General features: G+C 42.6%; 1 protein-coding gene across 1 annotated transcript; it reads right to left on the reverse strand.

Annotated features, from left to right (window-relative positions):
* ROGDI (rogdi atypical leucine zipper) lies at nucleotides 1-24,506 on the reverse strand. Its single transcript, XM_075179151.1, has 11 exons — nucleotides 24,385-24,506; nucleotides 8,643-8,714; nucleotides 8,392-8,474; nucleotides 7,623-7,677; nucleotides 6,875-6,955; nucleotides 6,212-6,307; nucleotides 5,343-5,441; nucleotides 4,665-4,778; nucleotides 3,687-3,736; nucleotides 2,462-2,588; nucleotides 1-1,877 (listed from the first exon to the last, which is right to left on the reverse strand). The coding sequence occupies exons 1-11, from the start codon at nucleotides 24,430-24,432 to the stop codon at nucleotides 1,839-1,841; spliced, it is 864 nt and encodes a 287-aa protein (XP_075035252.1). The 5' UTR covers nucleotides 24,433-24,506; the 3' UTR covers nucleotides 1-1,838.
* Nucleotides 24,507-24,694: the final 188 nt, after the last annotated feature.

The following is a 24,694-nucleotide window of genomic DNA, read 5'->3' on the forward strand; positions in this document are numbered from 1 at the left end:
TAGAACTTATTATTGGACATAGAGACTTGTCTTTATTTCAAAACATTTCCATCACGTTGCCTATTTACAGAACACAAAAGACATGCAATGGATGGCGACGGGGATTACAGAAAACATTGCCATGATCAGGCGGTACTAGAGGCCGTTTGTTCCCAGTACAATAAGTTCTAGAACATTCAGCTTCACGCGACAGCCTCAACAATAAAGTGATCACAGAAAAACATTTGAAGACAGATCAGAAATATAAAGAGGTAAACAAACAATGAAAAACACACTTACAGCGAGGACAACCGCAGCTCCCAGGGAGCTTAGGTGCAGATTGACAACAGCTAAACGTACAGATCTTAAAGTTATTTCCTTTTATAATTAGTCCACTTTGAGAACAGGTTAAATTTCTACGCCATGCTGCTGCAAAAAGCCCTAAAATTGCAGTGCCATCTTGTGGCCGAACGGGCTAACTGCGGTTTATCATTACTAATCTGACAATCTATGTCCAATATCCATAAGATTCTGGAATCTGTTCTTCCACTGCAAATATTTTTCTGCATGTTTAATATGTAATGTACATTATTTCTCAAATGACGGAGGAAATATATAGGAAAGTCAGGATAAAACGTGTCCTTTTAAACTTGTCCTATACAATTATAGTGTATTTTATTTAGAAACCTTTGAGCGATTTAAACATTAATCGCTGTGCCGGAGTGAGTTATTCCTGGTCAACTCTGCTAATGAATATCTGTGTAGTGCATTTAAACAGCTAACAGAATATAGTTCTGTTATTACTTTATAAAGTTACTGTAAAGACGACATCACCTGTACTGTCACCATCTCAGTTATATAGTAATGTGATTATATCCTAATAATGGACACGAGACATCACTGGTAATTATTAAGATACCAGGCCTGTCTCTATATGACAGTATATTATCATCAGACTGGAGACTTCACAAGTCACCTTAGCTTATGTATATATATGCTTAAATATCCTATTGTACATTCTATTACATATATACACACTATGGAATTAAGGAAACCACCAGACCCAAGGACAACATTCACCCCTATAATGAAATTACACCACATGTTAACGTATTTAAGCATTGGGGCTTACTGGTTGGTCTTTGCAGTTTAGCGTCTACAAGTCTACAGCTTAATAGGGCCAAGAGGTGATCTTACACTCTCCTATGTCGGTGTGGTGGTAATGGAATGTTCATAAATAAATAGCTTTACATCTGAATACAAGGACAAAAACCGGGGTTGTTTACCCTATAGGAGGCAATATGATGGCTCACATCGATTTGAGCATCACAAACAAATGGGAGGGTCCCGAGTTCCATTCCGATTTCCATTCTTGAGTGAATACACTGGGTGAACTGAAGGCTGTGGTTACATTTGTTCTATGCACGTTTGTTTGGTCTCAGACAAAGATCAAGAAAAAAGTGCGCTTATCGTCCTCCTAAAGGAGGTCGGGGGTGCTGTGCTCAGACTTCTACCCTTTCAAGAAGAACATAAGAGACTATACATAACTACTGTGCAAAGGGAATAAATACCAAACATACATCACATTACAACATTCATGCATTATGTCCCAAGTTCTCATCTTTCATGGTCCAAGTATGGAATCTGTGATGACTGGGGCACGGACCCTAGTGTCTGTGGTCCTACAGGACACGTACCACCCCCTCCAGCGGCAGGGTCACCACGTAACACTGTCCACGCTCAGTGCAGTCACCCACATCCCACTAGGATGCTGAAATCATTTGCTTGTGGAGACCGCTCATGACTGGAGGCAGGGTACAAAGGATGACAGGGGGGGGGGGGGAATGGTGGCAGGCTGACTACGGTCTGAAGTTCCAATAGCTGGAAAAAATGGAGATCTGTAAGAGGAAATAATTAGGGTTACATATGAAAAAGTGGCACAGATATCAAATGGCTCCAAGTGCTGCTGTATTTGGAGGCAATGACCCAAGTCCTCATCAGAGCAGTAAATACAGCACTCCCCATTAATATGTAAACCGTAGCGCTTATTAAAAATGGATATATAGATATTATAATTTTGCTGTAAATGGAAACTATCAGGTTGTGAACACAGGGGGCTGTGCGTTCTGAATGAGCTCCAAGTATGTTTCTGCACAAGGGTTCAACAGACACACTGAACAAAGATAGTTAGGGAAATGTTACTTACTACCTATCATGTTTTTGCTTAAGTAATGTAAGGTAATGGGTTTGATCTTGAATATTCACTGCATAAACAATGTATGTGACAATTCAGAATACTGTCTTCTGGGACTCACAGCTCAGCACTAGATCATTGCATTCAACAATCTAAGGTAAAGGACATCTGCCATATTTTTTGTTTGAACCAGACAACGTATCAGTCACAGATTGAACAGTGCCCCCCGGTGGTCAAACAGTAAAACCACAGTGTGCTTGCAATGAACACAGAGCAGCTCAGACTCACTTTGTCCTTCAGTTGCTGACAGAGCTGGAGAGATACGGTGAAGAAGACCAAGGCGTCGTTCAGCCATGGGACTACACACTCCACTTTATGGACATTGCTGACTTCGAAACGCTGGTTGTTCAGCTCACTGGTGGGATGGAAGTCACGTTACATCAGGAAGGTCAGACAGGGAGGTGTGTACACATCATTCCACCACCCCAAAGAGACGTGTAATTAACACCTCAATACCGCCACTACCTGACTATTACTGAAGTATGAGGACCTCAGACAGGTGACCGGTGCAGTATAGTCAGGTATGAGGATCTCAGGTAGGTGACTGGAGCAGTATAGTCAGGTATGAGGACCTCAGGTAGGTGACTGGAGCAGTATAGTCAGGTATGAGGATCTCAGGTAGGTGACTGGAGCAGTATAGTCAGGTATGAGGATCTCAGGTAGGTGACTGGAGCAGTATAGTCAGGTATGAGGACCTCAGGTAGGTGACTGGAGCAGTATAGTCAGGTATGAGGACCTCAGGTAGGTGACTGGAGCAGTATAGTCAGGTATGAGGATCTCAGGTAGGTGACTGGAGCAGTATAGTCAGGTATGAGGATCTCAGGTAGGTGACCGGTGCAGTATAGTCAGGTATGAGGATCTCAGGTAGGTGACCGGTGCAGTATAGTCAGGTATGAGGATCTCAGGTAGGTGACCAGTGCAGTATAGTCAGGTATGAGGATCTCAGGTAGGTGACTGGAGCAGTATAGTCAGGTATGAGGATCTCAGGTAGGTGACTGGAGCAGTATAGTCAGGTATGAGGATCTCAGGTAGGTGACCGGTGCAGTATAGTCAGGTATGAGGATCTCAGGTAGGTGACTGGTGCAGTATAGTCAGGTATGAGGATCTCAGGTAGGTGACTGGAGCAGTATAGTCAGGTATGAGGATCTCAGGTAGGTGACTGGAGCAGTATAGTCAGGTATGAGGATCTCAGGTAGGTGACTGGTGCAGTATAGTCAGGTATGAGGATCTCAGGTAGGTGACTGGAGCAGTATAGTCAGGTATGAGGACCTCAGGTAGGTGACTGGAGCAGTATAGTCAGGTATGAGGATCTCAGGTAGGTGACTGGTGCAGTATAGGCAGGTATGAGGATCTCGGGTAGGTGACCGTGTAGTATAGTGAGGTAGGTGAGGTATAAATCAGATTACAGATCACTGTATCAGTACTACGACAGGTCTCCCATGTAGATACTCACAACATGGCTCCAGGATTATGTAGGACAGCACTGCCAGATGGGCGGAAATTCTGGAATAAAACAAACAAATAATATAGAGTTTAATTAAATACTCTGTATGTACATTGAGCATTGAGAATTCCAGGTCATCTCTTCCTGTCCTATGCAGCCAAACAGTTTAACTTTTAAACAAGGGGATTTATTAATAATAGAAAAAAAAAAAAAAAAAGAAGTTACATAAATAATGATTAAACACCCCACCTCCTGCTTCACACATTTTTGGAGCCATTTCTTCTAATAATATTTTTTCATCATCATGATTTGTATCATTAAACAGAAAGTGATTTTTTTTTTTATTGTTCAGTTTTGAAAATCCAACCGTTAGAAGAGACTGAGCCGTCATCACCGTCCAATAATACAAAAGACATTTTTGGGACGACGTCCAACGAAACTGCTGTTTGCTAAAATTATCAGAGCGTGTAGGACGGAGAGCTGGAGCCGGAGGAGGGTGGGGTTGTGGATAATGATAAACAGCGAGAGGTTTAACCTTTAGAAGTAGAGAAGACACAGACTATGTCCAAAAGCAAAAAAACACTACAGGAGCTGAAAAATGCTCAACGGTGACAGCGCCACCTGCAGGCAGCATCCACCCAGGAGCTGCAGAAAGTCCGCAGGATGACTGGGTGGCCGCTCTGCAGGTACGGCCATCAGAAATATACGAGTCTTGGACAGAAAGAGATTACAACTAAGCAGGGGCTTTCTGCTGCTTTGGAATTCCGAAGATGCGGGCACACGTGTCCACATCTTCGGAATTCCAGAAGTCCGCATCTTCGGAATTGTCTCCAGGGCAACCAAATGCTGGTTGCCCAAGATGAAAGGTTGATGAGAAGTGAGGAGCAGGGAAGCAGGAGGGGATTATAGGGGAGAGAAGGAACCGGTCACCAAACACCGCACTACGTAGATTCCGCGCTCCGCACGGTATAGAACAGACTCTCTCACCTTGGTGGAGTTGGGCTGCAGGGCGTGCAGCTGATACACCAGTAAACACAGCTTGTTCACATTCACATAGAAATTGAGGAGAAGGTCAGAGGGGAGCGTCGGGGTGAACATTTTCTAGAAGGATTACAAAAACAATACACGTTAGCAATACGGACCAGGTGCCTTCTCAGCAGAAAATAGACACAGGAAGCGGTTTTGCAAGAAGAATCAGCAGCTGTGTCAGCACAAATGCTGAATGTGTTACACATTTATTTTAAGAGAGTAAAACACAGAGGAGCTAAACCTTGTGTTCTATAAAGAAGTATTCTTAATGCAGCCAATCAGATCATCAGGAACTTGTGACATCACTGCCAGTGCAGCCCATCAGTTCTCTACGACCTTGTTACATTACTAACCCACTAGTAAACTTTGACACTGCCGGTTTAACCCCAGAGTGAAGAGACGCGTCTTGTACCCTGGCTTTATGTACACACTCCTGTCTTACAGCCTCCATCCGTGTTATTATACATGACTATGTATGACAGTGTTAGAGGACCTTGTGCATTTACTATATCCTGGGTATTTGGCTGACTAATAATATACTACATGTTGACAATGGGTCTGGTCACCAATCCCGGCCCTTACCGCTGCCTACACAATATCCCCGTTCCACAAAATAAAGAAGGTCCCCGTCTTTACCGTGAGCCCGCTTGTGGCTACCTCGGGCAGAGTCATGGTCGCTGGAGTTGTGAGGCGGTTTCGAGCTCTGGTTAATTGCAGCATCACCGCGTCCATTAGCTGCAGGGAAGAGACTAGTTGTATTATACAGCAGACTGTACGTAGGAGGAAGACGCAGCCAATGGGAGTAAGCAGAGGTCACCTGACTCCAGCAACAAACATACTGACAGTGTGCATGGTGTAGGTACACAGAACTGGTGAATTGATGAACTATACCGAATAAATGGACAAAATGGAAAACAATGCGTGTTTAATATGCTCCTGTGTCCTGACTGTGTCAAGACCCTAACAAAAAAACAAAAAAGTGCAACCTTGTTCACTGCTCTCCAATCATGGGCCCCCAGTTAAATTGGGCTTCCTGACATACCTCACACGAAAGAAATTAGAAGAGTGAATTTCACGCTCAGACCCCAAATAACTTAAAGGCCATCTATACAGGAAGGTAATCTGCACTTCCAGGAGGAATCACATGCAGCAGCGGCCCCAGAAACCACGTGTGGTACTAGCCACTAATTATATACATCCATTCTCTCGTTAGGATATCTGGAAACGAGAAGCGCTAGCGATCACCCATGACCAGATCGGAACCGCTTTGTGTGCAGTTGTGGTTCTCAATCACAGTCATTAAGGATTTCCTCCCATTCACCGACCTGTGCTAATGTGGAGAGATGCACACAGACTTGGGGGAGACCTGAAGACAGGTTTGGGAACCACGGGTAGCTCCAGCCCCTGCACTTGGGTGCACTCTGCATTGGGGAAGTGCAGATTAAACAGTCTTTGAACTACATATTGTTATGTACAATGCGGCTGCAGTTACACCCAACGCTCACCTTCAGCACCTCAGCCCCGGTCTGGAATGTGTAGTTCTCCCCCCGGTTGGTGAGCAGATAAATAGCCTGATTGACGTGATTCCTGGCATCCTGGATCTGGGCAACACACGGAAGAAGATTATACGTATTATATTTATACTCCTCTCCTCATGTGAGGATCATATAATGACCCAACTTCTAGGCAGGCGCTAGGTGACTACAGGCAGGCCGCCAGGAGACTACAGGCAGGCCGCCAGGAGACTACAGGCAGGCACGTCGGGTACAGAGAGTGAAGAGTTAGTCCCACTCCGTCCTTCCTACTGCAGAGAAATTAAACCTATTTGGAGTATTTGAAGAAAGCTGTATTTGTCTCTTAAAAAAAATGCAAATCACAGATAAATAGATTCTTGTCATCACCAGATGATGTAAAAGTGTTCTACAGAGTTTGTGTAAATACAGCATGCAACCTGTAGGTCAGTGCTTCTGTCTGTCACACAGTAGGTATATCACACAGTCCAACAGTAGTTAAGTCACAAAGAATCTGAGGCCAGAAACTGTAAAAAGATGTACTCAGCATCTGTTGTCACACATCTACCTTACACCTAACCTGGCGACAACGCCAAATAAATCCAGTTGAAACATAGCCTGACCCATCCCAATAACAAGATTAATTCCTGATCGCACCTGTTGCATCTTCCATTGCTTGTCATCCCGGAAAGCAAAGTGTAGGAGCTGATTGGTCCTCACCACTTTCAGATTTACTTCCTGTAAGAACACACTCTTTATAATAAAACACTTTCCTCAAAAGAACTTCTTGTGAAACAAACCAATACAGGGCTGGTCTTATTTTTTTCTTAGAAAACAAAAAACAAAAAAGTATACCCACAGTTCCCCCGAGTACTTCTGTGCTACCACAGAGCCAGAGACCACTTGATCAGAGGGGAATTGATCTATGACCAGTTCCCTTCTGAGAAAGTTTAAATATTCTTGGACGGCATTTATATACCATGTCCACGGTCGGAGTAGGAAACCCAAACCGTAGCCTCCTACACCCAGCTTCTGAGCGCAACGTGACACAGCAGCACTCCGAGGAGGAAGACAAATGTCCTGATCCCAGGAGTTAGGCGCCATGGTCCAATTACTGCCGAGCCCTGATCTAATAGGTGTCTTAAGATCTTAAGTGATCATAAAGAGATTCATTTTCAGCCTTACGATCGAGGTCTTTCAATACAGGTTTTTTTGTAGTCTACTTTAAAAACTTTTTTTTTTTTTTTTTATCAAGTTCATATCCAACATTACCCCTTTAAGCCGAGAGACAGAGGATACACAAGGTAACGTTAGAGCAAGGTTTCTCAAAGAATAAAAGTGATAACTATATTCATGACATAACTTCTATCGCATTCAATGTCCACAATATGTTGAAGATACTCACAGCTTGGCACAGGGTGTCCCCTTGTAAGGTCAGCTCTCCTTTCACCTGATCTGTGCTGCTAAGGGAGAATGATGAGAGTCAGGCCAGACCTTCTACCATCACTATTAGTAATCTAGTGCATGACACATATATATGAACTACATACAAGCAGGGATTTAGCAATAGATTCAGGCCCAGTCATACTCACTCTTTGGTAAAGTTGGTTCTACACAGAAGATGGATGCAGGGTGAATAGACCTGTCCATTCTGCAGTACTCACTGCGGACTACTGGAGGTGGCATGATCAACACCAGACGGCCCGGTACATAACAGGACTACTGAGTCACTGCTGCAAGCCTTCACTAACCCATTTACGGCTCAATGCGTTTTAATTACTTTGGAATTTTTAGCCGTTAAGCTGCAGTAACCAGAGGTTATCCAAACTCTCTCTAAGAGACCAAAGCAACGCTGACTTCACCACTGTCAGAGTTAATAAGCTACTAGAAGTATAAGATACCATATCTAGGAACAGTAAATAACTGCTGCTTTTCTGGTAATGCTATACACAGACCAGGGACGTAACGGCCAATTGCATTCATGAGCATTAACATCGCAACCAATCAGCTTTTAGCTTACTAGTGCAGGTTAGACAACGAAAGCGCCCGATTGGCTGTTGTGGTTTAGGGTAGATTTTACACCAAATTGCAAGATTAGTAAAGGAGACATTTAAGCAGAGGCAAACGCTTATTAGCCCCATGTAACAGACACCCATCCAGGCCACACCGCTCACCTGGAGCTTCCCAACACAAAGTTCTCCTGCTTAGTGGCGCCATCTGCTGTTCCGCTGGGGAGTGTAAAGCTGCGGGACGCTTCCTGTGTCAGACAGAACACAATACATCCATGCATGGGTTAGTAGAACAAGAGACCTGCTACGTGGTAGCACAGCGGTTAGCATTGCTGCCTTGGCTTACAATGGGGGTAAAGTAGTATTTTTAAATCAATACATTATTGGGTGCGATAGTAAGCGAATCATGCACAGACCTTCAAGATGTCCTTCAGCTGCTTCAGCACAGAGTGCACCTCCTCCTTCAGGAGCCATCGAAACTCTTCTTCCTGCAAAACAGAGGACGGAGCGAGTGAGGCTACCGGTTAGTAAGGCGGCAGAGTACGTCCCGAACTGAACAAGAGTTACCAATTAGATGACTCTCGGTAAGGAAAATGGCTTTATAGAGAGAAGGCAGAGCCGTAACTTAGAATTCTAGTGCCTGGGGTGAGAAAGACAAATGACGCCCCCCTAGCACTCAATTTTAACCAAATGAACCTAAAATATTCCTAAATTACGCCCCCCTTCAGCGTTCATAATTTAACTTTACCCTACGCGTTTCTTAACGTCACTAGTGATGTGGACGTCACTACTTTCTTGGTGATGTCATAGCGCAGTGTTACACTTCCAGCCTGTCAACGGCACAGAGAAACCGCAGCAGCAGCCGCCATCTCCTTCCTCCCAGTACTTGCCCCGCACAGGTCAGAAGCGCAGCACCTGAAGGGGGGGGCGGCTGGTACAGGGATGGGCCTCATTTGCAGCCCTCGCACTGCACTTTCTCCTCCGGGCAGAGGAGGCCACATGATGTGGAAGTTGGCTGCCCCCGTTCACAGATGAAGACCTGGGGAGCCACTGGCTGCACGTGAGCAGCCTTCCACCAGCCCAGTTTATTACCAATATCCGTAAAGAACTGGATCTTTGTAAATAATAATCATCATTTATATAGCACCACTGATTCCACAGCGCTGTACAGAGAACTCATTCACATCAGTCCCTGCCCCATTGGAGCTTACAGTCTAAATTCCCTAATATACACACACACACACACACACACACACACACACACACACACACACACAGACTAGGGTCAATTTTGATAGCAGCCAATTAACCTACCAGTATGTTTTTGCAGTGTGGGAGGAAACCGGAGCACCCGGAGGAAACCCACGCAAACACGTGGAGAACATACAAACTCCACACAGATAAAGCCCTAGTCGGGAATCTAACTCATGACCCCAGCTCTATAATAATACTTCTTTAAAAAGGTTATCCTTTTCTATGTAATGGGACGGCACAATTTAGTTCAAACTCTGTTTTTTTTTTTAAAAATAAATCTGTGTGTTTTGCATTGTTCCGATTTGCTTTTTTTTCCCCCATTTTATTTTGATTTGTTTCTTTGTCTTAGTTTTGTAAGGTTTTCGGAGAGGAGAATATTATGCAGATTACAGCAACACTATTTTTCAGCTACATAATATTATCTTCTATATTGGATCGGTGTTGTGTATACAGTATACTCTGCTCCAAGGTCTCATATTGACAATTGTTTTGTTATATGATGTCCTGAAAAAGCAAATAAGATTTACAGACAGAGCAACACAAAGTTATGGGGATAATATCCTACTGGCAGCTAAAGAGTCAGTAATACACTATTTGATGTGTCCGGCTATAATACAAACACAAGGAGGCTCCTGTCGCTGGGATATACAACTAGGGCCTGTGAGGAACCGGAATCCTAATTTCAGATTAGAGTTCCATTGCGATATATTTCACGGCTCTATGGCCCAACAACTAACAATGGATACACCAATTGTCCTAGGCTGGGTAAACGACTGTTCGGACCGATATCACATTAGTGTGTACAATGCAACGATGAGCTCTGGAACGATAATCGTTCATCGTATCATTTGATTTTTAAATCAAACTCAAAATGTTGTTCAACGATGGAACAACGTTGTTCCAATCCTGCAGTGTGTACGCACTCAGGACCGGCAGTGTCCATAGATCTCTATGGAGTGCGCAGAGTCACCATCTTTTCAGCTGATGGTTATGACAGATGAAGATCACAGATCTGAAGGTAAATCGTGTACACAGGGATCTGCATGATCGGGACTTTCAGACAATGATAAAATCATTAACGATATCACAGCGGGAGAAGTTCTGTAGTGTGTACTCAGCCTTGAATGTTTGGATCAGTTTTAGAAGACCAATATCTGCCCTGTGACGAGGGCCATGAAACAGTTAATATTTGGGCTGGAAGCCTCGGGTAGACAGAACAGGGCACATTCCTCTCCAGTGAGAGCAGTGTTTATGTACATACACTCAGTGTTATCTTTGGTTTGTTGACAGTAAAGGAAGGGATGAAGGTCATCTAATCTCAGTTGTCAGAGCGATAAACCTCAGAAAATGAAATGTCTCTGAAGAAAGGATTGTCGCTGACTTTACAGAGGGTTAAACACCCCTTCCCCAAGTTATATAGCTTCTCGCTCTCTCTCATTACCTCATAATCCAGATATTGACGACCACTTGTGATCAATAAACACTTCTGTAAGTTACTACGTTATCTCCAGTGTATTCACAATTGTACATTGTCTTTATTAATAAATCTCCATTTGCATTATCATTTAATATAACACAGCACTGTTAATGTTAATAAAAGCTTTCATATAACCCCCTTTCCAAGCAACACGAGAGACAAGGGAAGGAGAGTATAATAAGGTTAGAAGAGAGGGGCTTCTCTAGCAGAGCAGGCACAGAGTGACTAACAGATTTGCAGACTTGCTAGATAGACATTCACTGCATTAGTTGTGGCTTATATACAAGGCTCACTTCATAGATATGGATCCTGTCCTAAAAATGTCTGCAATGGATTTGTGTTGCGTTCATTGCTCATATTAAAAAGTAAAATTTAGCGGGTTAGTGATCATTTACAGCAAGGGAGTTAGCCAAAGGCAGGGGCATAGACAACTTACCGCCCGTTAGACACAGTACGGAGAACAGATTGCAGTACATAGCCATGCAGACTCTTACATCCAGGTCCCTGTACAGTTAAAGTCTTCTGCTATAAACTACAGTCAAATACATCCTCCCGACACATATTAGTGATGTTTCTAGCAATTCCCGTATAGCAGAAGCTGGTTCTCTCTTCAAAGAGACGGCAGATTGTCAGTTTAGTATAAAGATTGTTTTATAGCGGGAGAGCCTGGGGGGTCAGAGTCTGAAATCAGAGCATCAAATTAGGTCAGAGGGAGCCCAGCGATAGATCAGACGGCAGTCGTCTACGGACGCCGACATCTCTGTACTGATCACGTTTAGGGATCATCGTTTTTGAGGATTAGAACCCTGGCCTGGATACAGAAGTGGGACAGCGAGGGTTACCCGAGAAGCCGACAGCGGACACGGGGAACCATCCCGGGACTTTGTACTTTGCTATATTCATCATCATCGTTTATTTATATAGCGCCACTAATTCCGCAGCGCTGTACAGAGAACTCATTCACATCAGTCCCTGCCCCATTGGGGCTCACAGTCTAAATTCCCTAATATAGACACACATTCACACAGACACAGACAGACAAAGAGGGAGATAGACAGACAGGGAGACAGACAGAGACTAGGGTCAATTTTTGAAAGCAGCCAATTAACCTACCAGTATGTTTTTTGGTATGAATTTCACAAATTTAACATAAACCCTGAAATATACCAAAGATGTATTTTATGCATGCCAACACAACATGCTTGGGGGGGACCAGACTATACGTAGAGCAAGTAAAATACACCAATCGACATTATTTGAACATTCCAAACCTAATAAGGCCACATGCTACAGCCATATACAGCAGTAATCTATAGTGTAAAGTCTCAAACTATTAATAAAGCCACAGCGTTCTTAATTAATTATAAGGCGCCACACATGCCATAATCCCAGATACAGAAAGTAACAAATAGATGAGGTCATACACAAGTAGCACAGATGAGTGAGTAATGCTATAGGAACTCACAGTCACAAATCAGTGTTCATGATTATCATCCCCTGTGAATGGAATCATCAGCTATTTATATAGCGCCACTAATTCCGCAGCGCTGTACAGAGAATGGAATATATGAACAAAACTACATTAATCCTCTGCACTCACCATGCACAAACTGGGGTGTAAGGGGGGAGTTGATTAATAAGTCCGAACATGAATAATTGTGCATTTGAAAATACAGAGTATAAGGGGTCTTTGTTTATATAATATAATCCCCACTTCTCGATCTTTACATTAATTCCATCTTCTGTCAGGCGAGTCCCATCACTGCTAATGCTTGGGAAAAACTTGCCTTTAAAAGCTGAGCGCAGGTTACCTTCAATCCAGATAGTAAGCATAGCATGTGGTCATGTTAGGACCGGCCAGAAGGGGGATACTTTGGCGTCAGTCAGCGTAACATAGCAATATTCCCAATTTTTACTACAGAAAAGTATATCCTAGCATTCATTGTGTATTTGGCAAGTGCAGAGTATTATATCTGTAACTCCTAATAGGTTCATCTAAAATCATATAGAAATGTTTCTGGTGTTATTAAATACATAGCACCTTTGAAATATCAGAGCCATATAGTATAAAACATGGTATGAACGTAGTAGTCGAATAGTGAAATATAGACTACATTTAGAACAATAGGCTCCTCACACTGCTCCTTATAATAGATTATAATTATCTCCAATTATATGTTTTTTTTTCTTATGTTCTACACAAAGACAGACATACTGGTCGGACAGGATTGTGTCAATTATTATGCATAGAACAAATAACTATTTATGATAATTTAGTGAAATCTGGGTCATCAGTCACTATTTCCCCTTGTACAGGAATTTAAAAGCTTTTTCTTATAAAATATTTACTGTAAAGTGTATAATAAAAGATTGCATTAAATTAAATGACCTAAAAAGGTTGCACACTACATTTAAATGCCATAAAATACAAAACAAACATTAGGTTATTCTCCAAAATGCGCCAAGTGTGGATTACAACAAGCAAGGTTACAGTATTGTTTATAGGATTGGGAGAGTTGAGGAATTTGGGAGCAGAGTCTTCAGGTAATTGAATCCCTGTTTTTTTCTTAAGGTTCTGATGTTTCTGCTTTTCAATTGTTCCGCTGAGCAGGCAGAGAGGGCAAATTAACCTTCTTGTTATGATTTGTTAGTTTGTCTTGGCTGGCAGCAAGGAAACTTATCACAGGAAACAGACACTAGATAAGATTCTGAACAAACTGTTACCAGATACATTTAATCTAGAGAGAAAAGACAACATTTCTGTAAGAAATTACCACTAAGCCACTATGTGCAGTACTGTGGCTCAGTGGTTAGCACTTCTGCCTCACAGCACTGGGGTCACGAGTTCGATTCCCAACCATGGCTTTATTTGTATGGAGTTTGTATGTTCTCCCCGTGTTTGCGTGGGTTTCCTCCGGGTGCTCCGGTTTCCTCCTACACTTCAAAAACATACTGGTAGGTTAATTGGCTGCTATTAAATTGCCCTTATTCTCTCTCGGTCTGTGTGTGTGTGTGTATGTTAAGGGATTTAGATTGTAAGCCCCAATGGGGCAGGGACTGATGTGAGCGAGTTCTCTGTGCAGTGCTGTGAAATTAGTGGCGCTATATAAATAAATAGATGATGAACTCATTTACAGCAAGAACTAAAGCATTTAAGGACTGCAAAAAAAAGTTGTAAAACTTGCAAAAATTGACCCCATATGTAACCCCAAAAAAGGGTTAAATTCTTGTTTTTTTACAGGTCACCAACTTGCATGTGCCATTGTCCATTCAATACTTTCGTATATTATTATACAAGTATCTGACAATGTGTCATTAGCAGAACATTCTGCAATCATTTAGTTTTTCAATGAATGTATTAATTATTTATATAGTGCTTTTCTCCCATTAGGACTGTAAGCACTTCACACATTTCACAGAAGGGGTGGCAGCCATCATGGGAGGGCTCAGTTGCTGTCCTATAACCATTCACATCAGTCCCTGCCCCATAGGAGCTTACAATCTAAAATCTCTACCACACACACACACAGAGAGACTAGGGTCCATTTTTATAAGAAGCCATTTAAAACCAGCATGTAGTGTGGAAGGAAACAGGAGTACTTGGAGGAAACCCAATAAGAACATACAAACTTTACACACAGGGTTGGTCTGGAATTGAACCCATGACCCCAACACTGCCAGACAGCAACGCTAACCACTGAGCCACCATGCTGTAATCATACAAGTACCACACTAAACATTAAGTACAAGTTGACTAGCAATGGCTACGAATAGCACCCACAGATCCATGGGCATTTTAGATGTAGAGTCTATATACTGCAGCCTGGATACAATATTAGAACATACTGAACATGGGGCTATGTAAAATGTGGGTAATAAGGCCCGCAGTGCTATCTAGTTACAGCTTTGCAGTACTGACAAGACTGCAACACCTCCCGCAAAACCTCCTGTCTACAGCAACACCTCCTGCGTACACGAGCAAGAGACCTGCTCCAAGTTTACCTTTCATTAACGCATCACTGAACCATAATACATGGGCTGAAAGACTCTGTTATCAGGGATTAACTGCTTAGTTAACGTGTACTCATCCCCTGCACACTAGTGGAGGCAGCCATTTTGTGGTCTGAACCAACATATATGTGAAATGTAGTCTATGAGTTCACTAGGAACAAACGACATCGCTGAGGTGTGAGGTATTTCACGCTCATGTCCTAGTACATCACTAAGATAGGAGCATAAAATACCTCACGCCTCAGTGTGGGCAATAGTTCCACCATTTTGTGCCCCGAACCATTTTCTGGTTGGGGACATAAAATGGCCGCCCCCACGATGTGCAAGGGACAGGTGGGCTCCAGGGGGTCAGATTCTGCAGCTTACAGACTACTTGGGTTAAAAAAAAAAATAAATATATATATATATATATATATATATATATTATATATATATATATATATATATATTTATTTTTTTCCAGTCACACTTCAGCCAAGTATTCCACCAACAATAAACTTCTAGTTCAGAAACTAAATATACAAGTCATTAAGACTTTCACAAACAGTGGTTACAATGACCGTTACAGTCAGCAAAGATGGTTTATCAGTTGTGTACATTGCACAACAGAGCGTGGTATTTCCAGTGAACCCGTAGTGACAACTACACATGTATAGGAAGATATTGATTAAACAGGAAACTTGTTTCATGTGCTAACCACTGACCCCTGACATGGAAACACAGCCAGGAAGACATCTACCTCCTCTGGAAATAAAAGGATCAATTATTGAGAAAAATGAATAATACTTTAATCACAATGTTATAAACTGAATGACTAAAATGGACAATTCCACAGTCACGGACTGACATTTGGAGAACACATTTCCAGAAATTAATTTCAGTAACTTTGTTTTACTATTCTCTTAGAAAAGTGTCTAAAGAACGGTGTCACACAAGGACGGGCTATGACGTCAGATACGTTTTAACTATTTTGTCTGGATTAGACAGGGATATCAACTGATCAAATTCTGTGAATTGAGTCACTATCAAAATAAGTTTAGTTCCAAGACATGTATTAAATGTTGAAAATAATGAATACATGGTTTAGTTTAGAAAATAAATTAAAAAAATATTTCGTTATTGCACCTTTCAGGAGGTAGTGAAAATAAGCGTCACTGACTAAAATTATGAAAAAACAATTTGTAAGTTGCTTGAAACTGAATTTACCAAATTTTCTAATTTAAATTTATTTATTGAAACAATATTAAAATGTATTTATTGTAACAATATTATTTTCCACAGTGTTACAGAGAAAACAAAATAGAATATCTCATATATAAAAATCATTGGTTTGTTTGTCTGTCTGGTTATGCATTCGGACACCTCCGCACCAATTGGGACGAAACCAACGCGAGGTGGACTAGTTGGATCCAGTCTGCGTTTTGGGGAGGGGGTTGGTTATGGTCCCGGTCGGACCTCCCGTTGGTGTACGCTGGAGCCTGTTCTGATCCTTCCACTGAATGGCTTTGGACGACATTTAATATAAAAACAAGACACTGGGCAGCCATCTCATGGGTGTGTTGGAAGCTGCTTAGCTGATAATTATTTTTACAGTGTTGACAGTTACATCCAACTCATTGATCACTTAACTTGAAGAGTTAAACCCATGCACGCCGGGTACTTCAGCTAGTTAATATATATTAAACATTATTAATATTAAACATGATCTTAATACAAAAACTTGTGTAACCTGAGCACTTGGTTAACACAAATTTTGATTAACAAACTGATTTCCCGGGGTCTTCAAATTCATTGTAACATGTGGACTTTGTCGTACATTATCCGCTCCAAGGTACCCCCTATGCCACCACCTGCCTTTGGTCATGTAAAGTAGCAAAGAAATGCCATTCATGCCACAGGTGTATTGAGGAAAATTATAGTATTTAAAGAGGAAAGCTGCAGTATTTGAAAACACTTTAAATACCATCACTATATTAGTATTTAAAGAGCTTGCAATGTTGCCCTGCAGCATCTGAGACGGTTTATTAATCGTATTCTTTGGAGCCCCAGCTTTGCAGAGTGTTTCCTCAGGTCCTCTATGGTGAGGTTGTTCTATACATCTGTGGCATATGATTCAACGTTTCTTTCGCCACCAACTGTATACAGTGTGCAATGTGAACCTCATCCTAGTGAATGATTGAAAGGTTCTCGCTGAAGTCCACTTGCAGCAGCTCAGCACCTTCCTAGTCTGTGTTTAATAATGCATGGATATAATCTGCCAGCTCACTCCTCACTAAGCTTGTGGAAACTGCTTCTTCAGCACCTAGAACGCCTTCCTCTCCAGCATTAATTACAGTCACTTTCCCTGTGCGGTTGGTCCTCTTCTGGCAGATCAGATACTCGCTGCATTTGTGGAATGTTGGGGGAAGTTGCAGAAGTTCTAGATCCACAAGATCACTTCACAGACAGAGGTTTGAGGGGTGTCCGACAAGAGTCTCAGTAACTGGTATATTTGCATCACAGTATTTCAAAATTATTACAAATTACACAGCTGTATTACAGTTATACAGACCATCTTTGAGGCCAAGTTCAGCTTACACATACTCTGTTCAAGAATTTAGACAGGGGGTGAATTGAAAGATTCACATGAATTGGACAATTGGATTTGAACCGTGTTAGTCCGTGGCCATCAATTTTAACAACGAAATTGGCATACCCTCTTATGCATTAAACCGTGACATGCTTATGTAAGGTTATAGCAACCTGAAAAAACACAAAGCATTGTGGGAATTCAGTGTCGCCAGTCAGTTACACTTAATTATATATAAGAGGTGTTATGCAACATTCACACATCTCAAAATCAGGCCTGGGAATTAAAACTTATGAAATATTTTACATTTATCACATAGGCCAGCTATAAGACTGGATCGGTGAATATTTTAAGTAGATTTTTTTTTATAAATGGCATTTATTATTTTGGGGTTAGTTTGTTTTAATTGCCTGCATTGACTATGAACACAAGGAGGCACTATGACATTGCACCACTAGAGGGAGTGTTGCAGGGTCACTTCCCCATCCACCCATGGTGCGGGTTGGAGAGGGGGGGGTAACGTTTTAAGTTTAAATCTATTATGGGTGCACTGTGGAACTCCTGTATAGGAACTGACGGTCAGTCGGTGAGGGGTTGGTGTGCCCACATCCCAATTAGATCAGTCAGGGATGATGCGATGCCCAAAACAGGACAATGCCCCCCAAAAAGTAAACACAGGCTTAAAATCAAGAGCTAGTTAAAAGCCAAGTGAAGGGCAAAACTCTACTTCACCCCGACTTTAACAGAGCATTATAAGTACGTTCATCAACGTGTCTTTAAACCTCTCCATTGTATTTTACAGAGTGTCAACACTTCAAAGCAAAGAAAAATGAGAAGGTTCCAGAAGGTCCGTGTGTACCGGCACATTCATCTACATCCTAAGTGTTTACAATCAGTATCAAAAATCCCATTTAACAGGATCTAAGAAGTTAAACCTTTAAAAGTGAACACACCACTGTGTACGAGTCCAAGCCCACCACAGGCTCGGTGATCACAAGGACACCCTCAGCAATCATGACTGCCGCGTCACTTGTGTGTGTGTACATACAGGTCATGTTAATGGATGCAGAGGACGGTGCGCACTCTGTAGTATAACAACGGTGTTGATGGAGATGAGATCACCAGACGTAAGGAAAGAAGGTTTTTAGAGAGGACCAGAAACAGCATCCATGTTATTCCCATTTTACTAGAACCAACTCAGGACTCTTACCCTGGAGCAGTTAGGTGTCTGTGGTGCATTGTCCTGTATAGTAATGATGTGTTCATCAATGAGGACTTCTGTCAACACCACACTACAACCCCGGCCTTACCGAATACTAAACAAAAACCTACGGTACCCAACTACTGACATGGGTACTGACAGTGTGGTCTTAAGTGATCACTTTATCCAGCTCTGCGTGTACCACCTCTACAACCAGTATGTACTTATCCTAACACAGCAGTATATCTGGACGCCTGCGAGTCAGATATCACCCTCTGATGTTTTCCTGTATATACACCAGTGTTCGCTAACCTGTGACACTCCAGGTGTTGTGAAACTACAAGTCCCAGCATACCATTCCAGCAATAAGCTGCTATATATTGGCAAAGCTTGCTGGGACTTGTAGTTTCACAACACCTGGAGTGTCACAGGTTAGCCAACACGGATATACACTATATTTTAACGCTTTATAATGTGTACAAACCCCTATATGTTTTACAGTAGAACAGCAAGTGTCTGCCACTAAAGAGTGCAGTCAGTCATTATCAGACTATCCATCGTGTGACTGCCGGTACACCCACCAGATAGGAGATGAGATCACAATATCTCCTCTAAGCTGGGTACATCTCTAACATTTTTACCAACAACTGAAAGTCCCAATGAGCATGTCGATTCCTGTGTACACACCTACATGATTTACCTTCAGATCTGTGCTCTTCATCTGCCATAACCATCGGCTGAAGAGATGTTGACTCTGCACACTCCATAGAGATCTATGGACACTGCCGGTCCTGAGTCCATACACACTGCAGGACTTGCCCGACATCGTTCCATGGGTCATATTGACATTTAGTCAGTTTATAAGATTAAACAATGCGATGTGCTTTGGTACGATAAAACATGATGGTGGGAGCGTACACGCTAAACCAACATCCGGCCCTACCAGCCGTTTATCGTGTGATTGGCACCATAACTGGTTGAAAAATCACTAGCGTGTACCCAGCTTTATTCTTAAGTGTACATACAATTTAAAGAGGCCTTCTGTCACCAAAACCTCTCCCCAAGGTTTTCACAAAGACCCCTGGTCCCAACCCCAAAAGATAATGTATAGTGAGACGATTATCACTCCCCAATTAGATGGATTTAAAAAGTTTGTTGACAACGATACTAACGATGAGCTCTGCAAGAGGATTTACAGACACCGTCAGAGGATATCTACAGAAAAATATTTCTATACTAAAGGAAAATAAAAACCGTATTCGAGTCCTTTAAAAAAGATCCCACTGTAGAGAAATTCCCAATAGACTGATGTCGGACGCTCAAACGTTAGGATACAATATGTGAGTACGTACAAGAGTTGCACAGTTGATTTGCGGTGATCATCTGGGGGGTATTTTCGGTCACCGAAATCTGTAATCCACAGGGAGACCATATAAAATGTGTATAAAAAGATAAAATAACAGTATAGAAGCGCAAGATCACTAAAACTACGATCCTATAAGACCTTGTACTTATACCACGTATACGTCCTAATAGATTTTTCAGATTTTAAAAAGTTGCTTTCCCCGTCTGCATCCAACATCGCTAAAAATTGTATTTTCCACATCTGTAGCCAGCAATTTCTACACAGAAACACTTGAGTTGAGTGTTTCTCAAGTACCCCATTAAAAAGTAAACAGAGAGGAATTTTAAGAATGAAAAAGCACTTGTACACGGACCATATTAAAACCTCTTGGACGCAGCTAGAGCGATGAGACGTAAACAGTAAAAATCAGGAAGACTGTGCCTGTATCACTATCAGGCTTATGGCGCCACAGGAGATTGTGTCATAAATACACTTTGTAAGGGTGGGTACACACTATAGTACTTTCAGCCGACTATTGGGTCAATCGAGGGATAAACCACCGTTCGGGCCAATATCGTATTAATGTGCATTCTTGCACGATGAAGGAGAATCATTCCAAAGTACCAATTGTCGTTTCAATCCTGCAGTGTGTACAAAATCACAAGCAACTGCCGATAGTCCCTCGAACAGCGACTCTTTTCTGGGAGTCTATATTTAAAATGATGATGTCTCTACGTCTCCTACGTGGCGCGGTGCCAAAATTTTTATTTATTCACCATATTGCTGCCGGGAGGCCATATATCGCTTTCAGCGGGCACGGAGTACCAATCTTTTCAGCCAAGGTTACGACAGACAAAAAGCACAGCTTGGACGCTAAATCGTGCAAAAAATGTTTAAAACGTGCAGTGTGTACACAAGAATCGACCGACTGATCGGAACTTCAGCCGTAGGTCGGAAAATTCTGTAGTATGTACCCAGCTTAAGACACAGAGGAAGCGGACAGAAGGAACGGAGGCTGTTCATTTGTATGGAATGTACAGTTCTAGAAACTCAATACAGAAATACGTTTGGTACATATGAACACCCCCAAAATCAAATCAAATATAAGAGGGGCTGACGTCTATACTTAGAGTAACATTTAAACACATCCTTAAAGCCGTCTGGGAAATGGTATACACATCCCACATATGCAGGAACCTACTGGGCGTCTACAGATTAGGAATACATTCACCACAAAGCCATTTCATGTAAAAACGTTATCCGAAAATTACTTTCTGGTGACCAAGGCCTGTGGAGATGCAGAGTCAGTGAAAATGCTTATGTTAAGGACATGTGTTTTACTTAAAAGATCTCCTTTAAAAACAGTGGTCTCTGGTTAGCATCTGGCAGCCATCAGTAGGGTCAGAGCTGCTATAGTACACTCAGGAGAATCGGCTGCACATTGACACCAAATCTCAAACACAAACAAAAAAAGTCTCAGATCTGTAAACTCCGATCTGTACAGCAAAATAAAGAAACTTCTTGACTTTCAGCCTTTTTTAGGCTTTTGCTGTTAGACCTGTCAGGTGGCACTGGTGTCTCACACAGTCCGCTCACACCACTGGCATGGGCACATGAAGTGGCCCTGGGTGCCAGCTGCACGCCGAGGACTACAGATGCTTGGCCTACCAAACATGGAGACGTAGCAGGTAAAGGTACCCAGTCAGATACTCTGTTGTAGCGTAATCAACCAATAATTACGCATTTTCCAAGTATGAGCAAGACACAAAGGAAAAAAAAAACCCCACGGTTTCACCAAGTCAGCTGGCATCTGTACAATGTTCAAGAAAACAATTCGGGAGCCGGTAACACCATGTAAAGAGCAAGGTAAGATGTGCAACCATTGATGTCAATAACCGGCGACTCCCACAAGGCGTGCCCAGGAGCAATTAAAGCACATTGGCTGCCTGACCCTACTATACATACAGCTCAAAGATCCCATAAACTGCCCTATTCCTCGGCATACAAGTTATTAAATGAATATACAACGGCACGTGATGGCATGTAACCAATGTACGCATCACGGGACATTTGTGGCCCTCAAGATTTACGTCACTGAATGCAATGTTAAGAGTGAGATACAAGGTTCAGGCTGATCCACGTGCAAGATAAGAGAAGCAACATGGACTGCTTACAGGGGCAGATGCCTGTAATGTCCACTGTTAATCTGTGTGTATTCAACTGTAAATGCCAGGAATGCCCCAAGTGAAGTGTGTATGTAATATCCGCTATGTTTAAGTGGGTGCTATTGTCCAGCAATAAACATAACTATTACTAAAGATCCTGTGGAATACTTGTGACCCACAGGTAAGAGCTAACACTCTAATCCAGTGGTTCCCAAACTGTGTGCCTAGGCTCCCTGGGGTGCCTCGGAGATCTCACAGGGGTGCCTCAGCCAGGGCCAGTGGTAAGCAAGGCAGGGGACTACTTGGTAATTATTTTGGCTTAGGGGTGCCATGAAAATTTTTTTTTGGAGACCCTAAGGGTGCCTTGAACTGAAAAAGTTTGTAATCCACTGCTGTAATCCATCCCTGATTGTCCTTTGTTGAACCCAGCCGTCCAGGGACACCCAGCAATCATGATCCAAATTCAGGTCAGGAGGAATCAGCTAGTCACTGGCAAAGAGGCGCTGCAGCATCTACACACACCACCCAGAGGCAAATGGTTCCAGGTGCCAGCAAAGGAGCCTGGTAGTGGTAGCAATTACTCTTCTATAACTGTGGGCACCATGGTGGTGCACAGTTGGCACAGTGTCTGGGGGCACGAGCAATAGGCACGGTAAGTGATGAAGGGTTACTGATGGTAAGAGGAACCCCAGGACAAATCCGCCCACTGACAGGGTGGCAGAGTACAGCTGGGTACACACTGATTCAATCATATTTCAGATGTCTCTAACGATTTCACCAACAATTGCAAGTCCTGGTGAGCATGCGGATTCATGTGTACACACCTACACAAGTTATCTTCATATCTGTGATCTTCATCTCTCATAACCATCTGCTGAAAAGACACCGTTCCATCGCTGACCGTGACGTTTAGAGTTTAAAGTTTATAAAACCAAATCAACAGATGCCATGTGGTTCGGTATGATAAAACAGGATCCTGGGAGCGGACACACCCTTGCCATATCTAACCAAACGGTCATGAATGGTGCGATTGGCACAACAACTGCCAATGTGTGTACCCAGCTTAAGGCCATAGGTCACAGTTTCTGCATTTATATTTCCCTGCAATAATCTAAACATCTAGTTTAGCAGCCATAAAGGAAAATGCCAGTGCTGGGACATTTGTCACTAGCCTGGGAGGAAGAGGAGCAGACCGATACATCCAAAGGTGGAATTATAATAGGGAGACTGGACTGTTGTGTATACAAATATCACACACCCCATACACAACATGCACGAAAGACTACATGTGTTAACCCATTAGCTGCTGTGGAAAGTACCGAATTCAAGCAGTTGTGAACAATGCAGCCACCAGTATGCCAGCACCATACCAGACCCACACCTGGCATCTATGGTAAGCTGCAGCCCACCTGAAGCAGACTCATGTCTACCACCCAGATGGCACAACCTGCACGTCAGCTGTTACTGGCCTCAGTTTAATGTGGAAAGACAACAATTTATATAACCAGGAAAGATAGTTGCCAGTGCAGCCATGTGAACCCTCACACAGGAGACACACACACATGTGTGTGTATATATATATATATATATATATATATATATATATATATATATATATATATATATATATATATATAGACACACACACATGTGTATATATATATATATATATATATATATATATATATATGTGCGTGCTGTATGCTGGCACTATGTAGCTATGCAGTATACATCCAATTGCAAAGCAGCCATACAACAACAGCTAAACCTATAATATGGAAGATAAATACTATGTACTATGTCATACAGGTTATTGTGGTTTTATTTATTATTTTTTAAATAAAACAAAATATAGAAAACCAATGCAGAGCCACCATACATATGGTACCAGGGCAGATGGCATCAACTGAGGTGCAGACATGTAACAATACCTACTGACTGTGCATATTACAGATAATTACACACCTATGCCAATGATACATACAGACATAGTGATAGCTCAGGCAGCTGGGGATCATATGTACAGTACCCAGGAGGAAGAGCCATAGACTACATGCAGCTGGTAATGTATGTATATATGTCTATGTGTAGGTGTATAATATAATATAATATATATACTCCCATGCACGGACTCACCAGCACCCCTCTCTCCACACTGCTGGCCGCGGCCGCCGCTGTCGCCATCCTGCAGCTTCCAGACCCAGCAGATCCCCGGAGACCATAGAGCCGACGCTGGCTCCGCCCACTTCTCCCGCATTGGTCCGTCAGCATCAACCCGCCCCGCCTGATTGGACATCCCCTCCTACCGTCCTTGTCCGCTCATTGGTCAGAAAGGTAACCTGTCCCCCTCGCTGATTGGACTAAAGGCGGCGGTGTTATGGTGAGATCACCATCCACGCCTACCGCCACCGGGCGTTCTGATTGGTTGGCTGCAGGTCGCAGTGTT

Source organism: Mixophyes fleayi, chromosome 7 (assembly GCF_038048845.1).
Source record: "Mixophyes fleayi isolate aMixFle1 chromosome 7, aMixFle1.hap1, whole genome shotgun sequence".
Classification (NCBI taxonomy): Eukaryota; Metazoa; Chordata; class Amphibia; order Anura; family Limnodynastidae; genus Mixophyes; species Mixophyes fleayi.